This window comes from Dreissena polymorpha, chromosome 13 (assembly GCF_020536995.1).
Source record: "Dreissena polymorpha isolate Duluth1 chromosome 13, UMN_Dpol_1.0, whole genome shotgun sequence".
Taxonomy (NCBI): Eukaryota; Metazoa; Mollusca; class Bivalvia; order Myida; family Dreissenidae; genus Dreissena; species Dreissena polymorpha.
In genome coordinates this window covers 29,878,973-29,891,305 of record NC_068367.1, presented here as the reverse complement: position 1 = coordinate 29,891,305, position 12,333 = coordinate 29,878,973, and the positions used below count along the sequence as shown (strand labels likewise).

At 37.3% G+C, this 12,333-nt stretch overlaps 1 protein-coding gene across 1 annotated transcript; it reads right to left on the bottom strand.

Moving 5' to 3' along the window:
- Positions 1 to 269: 269 nt before the first annotated feature.
- On the bottom strand, positions 270 to 10,444 carry LOC127856244 (leucine-rich repeat-containing protein 45-like). The gene is made up of 9 exons (XM_052392337.1): positions 10,345 to 10,444; positions 9,825 to 9,874; positions 9,215 to 9,296; positions 6,870 to 6,955; positions 5,643 to 5,837; positions 3,954 to 4,049; positions 2,543 to 2,803; positions 1,256 to 1,341; positions 270 to 773 (listed from the first exon to the last, which is right to left on the bottom strand). Exons 2-9 carry the CDS (start codon positions 9,831 to 9,833, stop codon positions 509 to 511), a joined length of 1,080 nt encoding a protein of 359 aa, XP_052248297.1. The 5' UTR covers positions 9,834 to 9,874; positions 10,345 to 10,444; the 3' UTR covers positions 270 to 508.
- Positions 10,445 to 12,333: the final 1,889 nt, after the last annotated feature.

Here is a 12,333-nt window from a genome sequence, read left to right as displayed (position 1 = left end):
GTGTGGAAATGAGCGATCGCCGCCTTAATGCTTGGAATAAGAATGCAACAATAGATTTGTTACACCACATCAATTTGTATTTACATGTCTTAATAAACAAAATGTGTGTTTTTAGTAAATTCTTTTAAATTTCTTTCCGCCCTTTTAATTTCATTTTGAAGTTGCGTATTTTTAAATTTCCGCTAACGTACGTGTGAGAGCGTTTTCATGTATTCATACGTAGTTATCATCTTATTTTCTGAAATTCACACACGTCTACAATCAAATAAATCAATTTCTTATTAAACACGTTAACATATAACACAATATATCCTATGATTTCAGATGTCAGAAAAGATGATATGTGAAACATTGGCACACACTTTACGTAACGTGGGTATTTCATTCAACTTAGTTCTAAAATGCCTCATAGCATTTGCATGCTGTACATGTATGTATCAAGTAAAATGAAATTGATATAACTGAGCTTAGTTATTGATGACAACACTTTTTTCCATGTGTCATCTTGTTACTTCTTGACCGCCGCTCTAGTACCGGAACCGGAAGTCTTTACCGCTCCCGCATTAACGCTGGCGCCGGCACCATTGCCCGCACTAGGCGCATGTTCAGTCTGTGCGGCGACACCGTCCGGCTTGTTCTTTGCCGCGTCAACCACTTCTTTGAACTTGAACTGCATCATGGTCTTAGCGAGCTCCCGGATCTTCATGATGGTGGACATCTGCATGTGGCGGCCCTCTCGATGGCCGTACTCTTTCTCGCCTTCTACCAGCTCCCTATGAATCAATCACAGTATTTCAAACATTTGGATGTGTAATGAGTGTTTCAATTACTGTTAAATATTGACAATACATTTTTCTTTAAATTCAAAAAGTTAGTTTTTCTTTCTGTTGATCTTCACATATTTATTTTGAATAAAATACTCATAGGAAAGAAATACACACATACACACACATATTTAAAGACGTGGGGTTGAAACGGTAGGTGGGCTAGTACGGTAAATGTCCTCAATCTTCATTATTTGTTATTGTTTATTCTGTAATTTAAGTCGCAAATTAAAGTTAATTAAATCTTTATCAGATCTCTTGCACGTTTATATTTGTTGTTTTTTTTCTCCTAAATAGCGTTTGTTTCCAAACGGTTTTAAATAGAGCTATGCTTAAAACATATTTCGTTTTAAAACTCATATAAATTTAACAAGGTATCAACAAAATAACAGCAGGAATGTCTCTGAAACTAATGCTAACAGGCAGCTAACCTGTAGTCTATGCTGCCGTCTGCATTGTGGTCCAGTTTGCCCATTAGGTCGTCAATATCTTCCTCCGCTACCTCTATACCCATCAGCTGAGAACAACAAACGCTGGCCTAATATTGAGGTATGACCCGCTTCATGCGATTATAGGTCTTATTCTATATGCGGCCAGCGTAGATCCAGACAAACCTTCACAACATCGTGTAATCTCGTGAGAAGCTACGCTGTCTGCTTTAACGTCATGCATGGTTCCATTGTCTGCGAATGCTTTAGCGGCTCTGGCCGCATATGACATAAGACCAATTTTCGCACGACGCGGATCTTTTACAAGTATATAAACCCATTTTTGCCTAGTGGACTAGCCCATCCTTCTTAATTGGATCGAGTTATTTCCAAAATTAAGGATGTATAGTATATTTATTTCTATATTTAGAATATTTCTCACAGAAATTCCTATAAGCAAACAGCGCAGACCCTGATGAGACGCCGCATTATGCGGCGTCTCATCTGGGTCTACGCTGTTTGCCAAGGCTTTTTTTTCTAGACGCTAGGCATAACTGGGTTAAATTACATATATCAGAAATAATATTATTTCAAACATGTGAAGGTCTTCTTGTTTAAGCGAATAAAACTTTCAACATAAAATAATCAGCCACATAATTTCATCATATATCATACGATTAAGTGAATACAATATTATGCTATTAATTGTGCATGACTTGTTTAAAGTAAAGATAAAAATAAACGACATCAAATTAATATACAAAGCACGAACACATTGCTGATTTCAACTTGTAGACTGACTTAGAATAAGATGCTAGTGTTAAGTGTCAGGTAGATGAAGATTTCCATAAATAAGTAACATGATAACCAGTCCAACTCTCCACTTACAGCGAGGCCGTCAGTGAGTAACATGATAACCAGTCCAACTCTCCACTTACAGCGAGGCCGTCAGTGAGGAACATGATAACCAGTCCAACTCTCCACTTACAGCGAGGCCGTCAATAAGTCACAAGATATCCAGTCCAACTCTCCACTTACAGCGAGTAGGTAACATGATAACCAGTCCAACTCTCCACTTACAGCGAGTAAGCAATATGATAACCAGTCCAACTCTCCACTTACAGCGAGAAAGTAACATGATAACCAGTCCAACTCTCCACTTACAGCGAGTAAGTAACATGATAACCAGTCCAAATATTCATTTACCGCGAGTAAGTCACATGATAACCAGTCCAACTCTCCACTTATAGCGAGTAAGTAACATGATAACCAGTCCAACTCTCCACTAACCGCGAGACCGTCAGTGAACTCCTGCCTATCGATAATAAAGTTGTTATCCTTGTCCAACTGCATCAGCAGGTCAAGGGTCCGGTACCCTCTCTCGTACTTGTAGTCGTAGATCATGGTTATCGGGTCTCGAGGGGGCGGTTTCGGGGGCCGAAACTCTTTGACGGGTACCTTCCGGGTGAACTTGCCGTGCTTGACGTTCAGGTGAGACTTGGCGGCCAGCCGCTCCAGGACCGCCATGAAGTCTTCGTCCACCGAGACGTCCTGCATCCGATTGTATAAACGCTGGTTAAAGTTACCGCTCGGTAACTTTTAAAACTTGGTAAGTTTGCGGTTATTCAGGTTTAGTAACCGCCAAAGATAAGTTGATTGTATAAACAGGATATACCGCAATGTTACCAAACCGCGAATAGTGAAATTTAACCACCGGTACCTTTAACCCAACATTCCCAAAATGCACTTTATAATGACGTATATTTCGCGCAAATTATCAAACTACGATTTCGTAAACAAACAAGATGGGTCAGGTCAGGTAGAAGAATAAGCGAACGCAAATGCGAGGAATGCCGTGGATAAATTTGATGAATTTTAGTCATATTGTTGGTAGATTACATGTAACCAATGGCAAGTAAATGTGATTAATGGGTTAGTAAATACGAGAATTTTTCGGTGTACGTACACGCGTGAAAATCAGCAATTATTGGCCATGTGATGAAATAATTATATGGATAAATGGGAGAAATTATGAGTTACTGCATAGGTGGATTAATGTGAGAAATGATCGGTTAATGCGAGGAATGACGAGCAGATATGAGCCATTGGTGGTAAATGTGGGGAATCGTAAGATAATACCAGAAACGATTTGTAATTGATGAAATTGATGGCGAGTATGAATAATGACAAGTACATGTTAGGAATTTGATTAAATGTAAGAAATAGAGGGTAAATGCAGAGAATGGCTAAATCAGGTAAGGGCATATTAGTATGACATATCCGACTTGAATGTAATTACGGCTACACTCTTTTACATTTCTTACATTTTATAATTATATTAAATTAATTTGCATTATTGGTATTATAAAGTCCGACAGTCAGTGATGGAACGTCATTGTTTATAATAGGTATACCAGTAGACGAAAGCGGAATCTCAGTTATAGCACATTTCTAAACGATCTCTTAGTTTCAATTAGTTTGCACTAGGTTTGGAATTGGTCATGGGGAATCGTAGTGAGACGTGCATGTACTTTCATTTAAATATATATATATAAAGGTTTGTTTGAAATCATGAATGTCGTAATAAATCAATTTGTCACGATGTAAAAACTGTAAACATGATTTGATTAGCTGTTACTATAATATTTAAATATAGCGTAATGATGCCCCTAATCTAATGGCTAAGTACGCATGCACTTACTGACATTTCTACCAAGATTAATGCACTTTTTTCAGCTTGCTCCAGTATCATCAATAAATGTTTGGCCACGTCGCTGTTAAAGGGATTCTGTCCAATCTGCAAATAATAACGACACGTCAAGTATATATTAACCAATTTATGCCTAGTGGACTCTCCCATCCTTCAAAATTGGATCAATTTATTTCCAAAATTAGGGATGTCTAGTATATTAATTTCTATATTTAGAATATTTCTTACAGAAATTCCTTTAAGCAAACAGCGCAGACCCAGATGAGACGCCGCATCATGTGGCGTCTCAGCTGGGTCTACGCTGTTTGCCAAGGCCTTTTTTCTAGACTCTTTGCATAAATGGGTTAATACACACACACGTTTTGCACATGGACGTTTTTTTTTCCTTTTATTATTATAAAACTACTGCTTGATCACAACAACCTAACACATTTCAAAATGCAGTTGCTTGATTTAGTATTTAACATTTTTAATTGTATGACTTTGATATTAAGACCACCTATAATCCAACTATTCTTGGAAGAAACTCGTGTTGCTTAAGTTCAATACATATGTAACATACCTGAATACACTCATGATACTTAAGTTTATCACTGGTTATACCCACCTTCAGAACCTCGAGTCTCGTTATACTTATATCGAGAGTCTCGTTATAATTGAGCCCTACAACACTCGTTATACCCACCTTCAGCACCTCTACAGTCTCGTTATACTTGACTCCTACCAACACTCGTTATACCCACCATCAGCACCTCTACAGTCTCGTTATGCTTGAGTCCTACCAACACTCGTTATACCCACCTTCAGCACCTCGAGAGTCTCAATATACCTGAGTCCTACCAACACTCGTTATACCCACCTTCAGCACCTCTACAGTCTCGTTATGCTTGAGTCCTACCAACACTTGTTATACCCACCTTCAGCACCTTTATAGTCTCGTTATACTTGAGTCCTACCAACACTCGTTATACCCACCTTCAGCACCTCGAGAGTCTCAATATACCCGAGTCATACAAACACTCGTTATACCCACCTTCAGCACCTCTACAGTTTCGTTATGCTTGAGTCCTACCAACACTCGTTATACCCACCTTCAGCACCTCTACAGTCTCGTTATGCTTGAGTCCTACCAACACTCGTTATACCCACCTTCAGCACCTCGAGAGTCTCGATATACCTGAGTCCTACCAAACACTCGTTATACCCACCTTCAGCACCTCTACAGTCTCGTTATGCTTGAGTCCTACCAACACTCGTTATACCCACCTTCAGCACCTCGAGAGTCTCGATACCTGAGTCCTACCAACACTCGTTATACCCACCTTCAGCACCTCGAGAGTCTCGTTATACTTATGTCGAGAGTCTCATTATACTTATATAGAGAGTCACGTTATACCTGAGTCCTACCAACACTGGTTATACCCACCTTCAGCACCTCGAGTCTCGTTATACTTATATCGAGAGTCTCGTTATACTTGAGTACTACCAACAATCGTTACACCCACCTTCAGCACCTCTACATTCTCGTAATGCTTGAGTCCTACCAACACTCGTTATACCCACTTTCAGCACCTCTACAGTCTCGTTATGCTTGAGTCCTACCAACACTCGTTATACCCACCTTCAGCACCTCTACAGTCTCGTTATACTTTGGGTCCTACCAACACTCGTTATACCCACCTTCAGCACCTCTAGAGTCTCGTTATACTTGAGTCCCGCCATGAGGAGAGCCATGCCGTTTGCGTTGATGCGGTTGTTAGTGAGGTCCAGCTCCTTCAAGGTGCTGTTCTCCGCGAGGGCCTGTCCCATAGCCTGGGCTCCTTCCTTGCCAAAGCCGTTCCAGGCAAGGTCAAGTTTTTGAAGACACACGTTTGACTGGAATAGGTATTTTATGGACTATGTAAAATATGCAGTACAACCATATACTGAACCAAAACTTTACCTTCTGGGATTCACGCATACGTTTGATAAACGGAGTTATTCCAAAACCGGTTATATATCTAAGAAAACATTTTTTACTTAATCACATTTGATGTTCATAAGCCAAGTTTCTGTTACAAGCAGAGGGAATCGGTATAATTTAAACGTTAAGCAGTACCTGTTTCATACTGCTGTTGCGACATTTTTATATTAGGTGTTGAGTATACTAGATTTTATACAAGGACCATAAGTAACAAGGGTTTATTCATGGGCCCGTCCGTAAGTTCATCAAAAAATTGTTAAAGGGATCTTTTCACGCTTTGGTAAATTGACAAAATTGAAAAAAGTTGTTTCAGATTCGCAAATTTTCGTTTTAGTTATGATATTTGTGAGGAAACAGTAATACTGAACATTTACCATGGTCTAATATAGCCATTATATGCATCTTTTGACGATTATAAAACCTAAAAATTATAAAGCGTTGCAACGCGAAACGATTGAATAATTTGGAGAGTTCTGTTTTTGTCGTTAAATTTTGTGAAATTACGAAGATTGCTTATATAAGGTATAAAATATTTGAAGTATATGTACTCGGCGGAATAGCTCAGTAGGCTAAAGCGTTTTTACTTCAGGACTCTGGCAGGACTCCAGGGGTCACTGGTTCGAAACCTGGTCCGGGCAATGTTCTTTTCCTTTTTTTAATTTTATTCTTGATTTTTTAATTGAGCTTTTACGATCCAATGTTTACATTTATCGATATAAAGCATTTAATGAATAAGTTAAAAAATGCCAAAATCTGTGAAAAGGCCCCTTTAACACTTATATCTTATAAAGTATGTTTATTAATACAGACTGCGAACATCATGTCATAAGATTTTTTCCTTTCTTGGAATGACTTTCCAATTGAAGTTACATCTTAATAACACGGGGGTAACGTTTAATTTAATTAACAAATCGAGTCCAAGGGAGACGACTGCTCTCACTAACCTTTAAACAGTTTGCGATGGCTACGGCACCTTTACAACGTATGTGATTCCAACTGAGGTCCAAATATAGCAGATATACGTTCTCTTCTGCAACGCAAACAAAAGAATATTTTGTTATTAACTACAAACACAAATGATCAGTCAACAGTGATGGATTAGCGACGTGGCTGCCCATAGGCAGTGAAACAGGTGTGGCCCCACCCCAGGCCCCTATTTGACATTGTGCCTACTAGAACGCAAGGGCCAAGTCGATTTCACTCGTTTAAATTAGAAAACCAGCTACAAGCAACATAACATTGCTATAAAATAATTGACTCTGTCAAGTTATGAGATATGGCTAAGTATGTAACTAAAAAATATTTTGTCATGGTCTCATGGAGCCCTTAAAAGTCACGGGGCTCATAGGCAGTTGCCTACTCTGCCTAAGGGGAAATCCGGGACTGCCAGTTAATGATTCTAAAAAGGATGTGCCATATAGAAACTTAACTTGCACATTATTAAAAGCTAACAAAAAATGACATTAAAGGAACTAATCCACATATTTTTATTTGCATTGTAACATGTAAGCACGTGATAAGCTGTCGTATCTTGACAACTTTCAGTATCAGTTAGTGCCCAGGTAAAATAAGTCGAGATTTTTGTGTAAAAAGAAACCCCGCATTAAGGCTTAGCCTGTAACCACGTCCTTTTAGAGTTTTGAACATAATATACATCATTAGATAAGGTTAAGTTTTGACGTTGCGAATGCTTCTAAATTAAGATTGCAAACAGACATGTACTTTTCACGAACTATAAAGGATTAAGTTTGGAATATGGATGTTAATATATTTATCAAAATCAATCTGAACAGTCATGCACAAAATCCGTTATCATTATTTTTCAAACATGATTATTTTTAATCGCACATAATACGAATACTAGTCGTATTCTTAGACTTGAGTATAAAGGATAGACTTAACCTCGACTTAAACTCATGCTTATGTCATTGACATATTTTTTTATAAACGAGGAATGACGTAATTATAGGAGTTATCTGCCATGCTAGACCGTACTTTTAAGCATTTTTAGAGCGGTTTTGAGAACATTTTTCATTTTTTAAGACTTAAGTGTAAGAATCCGTTGTTAAATATGGGCCCTGCTATAATCAAATTGAAACTACAAGAACTATATTTATGAATTCATTGGGGTCGTGCTCTGTGAAAAGGGGGTTCATACATGTGCGTAAAGTGTTGTTCCAGATTAGCATGTGCAGTTCAGGGACGACACTTTCCGCTTTGATGATATTTTTTGTTTTAAGAAAATTTCTTCCAAAAAAAAATCCAGTTTACGTGGAAAGTGTTGTCCCTAATAAGCCTGTGAAATCGGGGACGACACTTTACGCACATGCATTAAACCCCATTTTCACAGAGCGCAGCTCATTTGTTAGAAGCAACATTGGCATGTTCGTCTGCACCGAAAATCTACTTCACCAAACACACAGATTACGTATTGAATAAGTTATCCTCAAACAACGAATCAATGGCTATCGAACAATAGTTTTATGGAAGCAATTAGCCATTTGATTAACCTTGCCAGTTAGCGGTCTTTCTATATTTGAAACGATTAAACGTTGGCACAATACAGTTCACTGTGAAATCCATTGACTATGGCTGTACGTTGTAAAGCAGAATGTGTACATATTACCCATAAGTTGAATGAGTGTTAATTGCGTTAGGGTATAGGGTAATATAGAATTGTCAATTAAAATTAAAAGGCAATAAACATACATTGACTTCTGTTAACATGCTTGGCTATTTAACAAACTCAAACCCTTTCAGAACCTGTAATATAAGATCCGTTTTTCGTTATTGAGTATTCGTTTTTGAAATCCCATTAAGACTTCAAAAGAAAATAAATTGGTAATTAATAAGCCATTCTGTTGGTATGATCTTAACGCCTACAGTCAAAAAGGATATACATTTTGTAAGAAACGTTATTGGTCTATTATACAATTTTTGATTTATGTTTATTATTAATCAAGTATACAAGTCCTACTTCCGTTATTTTCCACCTGCTCAAACAATAATAATCATCATCACCACCACCACCAGCACCACAACAGCCATCGTCACTATCTCTTTCAACACAAAACCATCATAATCATATTCATAATTGTCATCACCGTCCCTATAATCGTTATAACCATCAGTATCACCATCAGCATCCTGGATGTTTGGGCTTGATTAATGTAAAACATTGTTCGGTGATATTTTTAAATAACGATCGAATCGGCCCCATGAAATCCTATTAATTATGATGTAAGTAAGGAGCATATACTTTAGAAGAAAAAGGACCATATCTCCTCACCGAGTGCTTTTCCTATTGCCAGTGCCCCATCCTCTCGGATACAGTTGTGATTCATGCGCAGTTCTCGAAGACCTGTTCGCGCCTGTACATAAAAATCTGGGTCTACGCTGTTTGCCAAGGCCTTTTTTCTAGACGCTAGGCATACATGGGTTAATACGAAGAGTTGCTAATATGCAGATAGAAGTGAGCATTGGCGTGGTACTATTGAACATATATTGGATCCTGGCTTTGTGAAAACCGGGATAAATGAGTGTGCATTAAGTGTCGTCCCAGATGAGCCTATGAAGTCCGTACAAGCTAATCAGGGACGACACCTTACGCACATGTTATCTCATGTGCAAGCTTTCTTATGTTACAGAAGACGATCATTGTATGCATGTCGTTCGTGTACACTATGCTATCAATTTTTGACGTCATTAATGTCCCCAACAAAGCGACAGTTTTTATGTCTGTCTTTATACGATGTCATGGTGAACATACTTGAAATTAATATCAATTATAATTATTTAAGAAATATTTCAACACACTTCTTTCTCTTCTTTCTCTTCTTGTTATTTAAGTGTATGATATTAAATTGTGTACATTTCCTATGTGCAAAAGTTGTTCGTACCTCAATCATAGTTGCGACTAGTTTTGCGCCTTCGTCTGTTATTTCATTACCTGTAAGTATGCAAGTTATGTAAAGAAAAATGTAAATAATAAAGTCGGTATGAGAGATAAGTTGACATGAATTAGTTAGACCAAAAACGTATTCTATCATATTAACTTATCGGTGTTTATTACAATCGTTAGTCAAAATCTTTCATATTCATGTCATTTATTTATGGAACCAAAAATATATATTGTACCCTCTAGACAATAGCTCATTTCTACAATTGAATATGTATTACTATTTTTATATGGTAATGACTGGACATTTCTATTCACACATAACACAATTATCGTTGTAAAACTGAACAATTTACAACACAAAAAGGCAACACACAGATCGACCGACAATGGTCAGAGCAGAGGGTAACGTCCACAATCAAAACCTAAACGAAACAATCACAAATTACAAGCATGTAGTTTATAAAATTGAAACATGTTACTTTTCTCAATTTTATGTTATATCGAAATGTTCGACCGACCTGAGATGTCCAACTTGGTGATAAGAATGTTGTCTGTGATGGCAGAAGTTATATCTCTTAAGCCTGAAAGCCCGATTAGGTTGTCAGCGACATTCTGTAAACAAACAATAACGCCTTATTGTGTCACATGTGAATTATCTTATCCCAATCGTAACATTTAAATGTACAAACTGTGTCATATTCCAGCAATATTTTATGTCATAATGTGTATGAAAGTGTCATCCGCCAATCACTAGAGTATGAGAAAGCCGGGCTTAAAGCATGTGTGTAATAAATATCGTCACCGATCAGTCTGTGCTGAGATATTGAAACACTCAGATATTGAAACAGCGACATATTTAACAATCGAGCTATTTAAACATCGAGCTATTGAAAAACTGAGCTAGTGAAACACCGATATATTGAAACACTTAGCTAGTGAAACATTGAGATATTGAAACACTTAGCTAGTAAAACATTGAAATATTGAAACACTGAGCTAGTGAAACATTGAGATATTGAAACACTGGACTAGTGGAGCATCGAGATATTGAAACACTGAGCTAGTGAAACATTAAGATATTGAAACACTGGGCTAGTGAAACATCGTGATATTGAAACATCGAGCTAATGAAACATTGATATATTGAAACACTGAGCTAGTAGAACATTGATATATTGAAACACTGAGCTAGTGAAACATTGAGATATTGATATACTGAGCTAGTGAAGCATTGAGATATTGAAACACTGAGCTAGTGAAACATCAAGATATTGAAACACAGAGCTAATGAAACATTGAGGCATTAAAACACTGAGGTAGTGAAACATTCAGATATTGAAACACTGAGCTAGTAAAACATTGAGATATTGATACACTGAGCTAGTAAAACATTCAGATATTGAACCACTGAGGTAGTGAAACATCAAGATATTGAAACACTGAGCTAATGAAACATTGAGATATTGAAAAACTAAGCCTAGTAAAATATTGAGATGTTGAAAGACTGAGCGAGTGAAACATTGAGATATTGAAACACAGAGCTCGTGAAATATCAAGATATTAAAACATTGAGCTAATGAAACAGTGAAATATTGAAACACTTGTCTTGTGAAATATTGAGATATTGAAAAACTGAGCTAGTGAAACATTTATATATTGAAACACTGAGCTAGTGAAATATTTAGATATTGCAATAATGAGCTGAGCTTGTAAAACATTGAGATTTTGAAAAAAACTGTGATAAACATTTATGTGAAAATCGTGGTAATATTCTCAGCTATAGTCTATAAATATGTGCTCATTATTTAGTTTCGATTTTTTTCAGTAACAGTACTGTGTAACGCAGCCTTACAGCGAACCAATTAACTATCCAGGTTTAAATACATTCTGATGTTATTGTATAATCCTGTCAATTATACGTGGGGCGATCGACACCGAGCTGCTGAGTGAGTACACAAGTTAAGCACGTGACTAGAGACGACACTTAAATTATTACATATTGTGCTATTAGTTCGATCCTGATTTTGTTTAATAACATACCTTTCAATAATTTCATATTATATATCCAGTGCTCCAGCTAGGCCTAAATCGAAGGGCGCCGCGCCCTGCCCTCCCTAACCTCCGCCCTGCCCCCCCCCCCCCCCCCCGAACCTCCGCCCTGCCCCCCCCCCCTCAAAAAAAAAATTTTTTTTTTTTGGTTTTTACATATGATAATTCATAAATCTCTTATTACATTGTAATTAGTTTAATCCTCATTGTAGACATTATATTTGAATGGTTTAATAATAATGGGAATAATACAATTATTTATAACATATAAATTAACATGCAATAGAAAGCATTCCAGAAACACCCGCGCGCTCTAACGTGCCCTTTTCTCAAAATACTGCGCGTCGAAAGTGCCCTTTTCACAAAATACTGCGCGTCGAAAGTGCCCTTTTGACAAAAAAGCCACCCTGCCCTTTTCAAATTCTAGCTGGAGCACTGTATATCTATTCAAATTTTAC

Excerpts from the sequence above, each read along its gene's own strand:
- LOC127856244 (XM_052392337.1), bottom strand. Across the intron at positions 5,838-6,869 it reads CCATCGCAAACTGTTTAAAG|TCAAACGTGTGTCTTCAAAA; the intron begins GTTAGTGAGAGC and ends TACCTATTCCAG. Across the intron at positions 2,804-3,953 it reads TAATCTTGGTAGAAATGTCA|GACGTCTCGGTGGACGAAGA; the intron begins GTAAGTGCATGC and ends AATCGGATGCAG.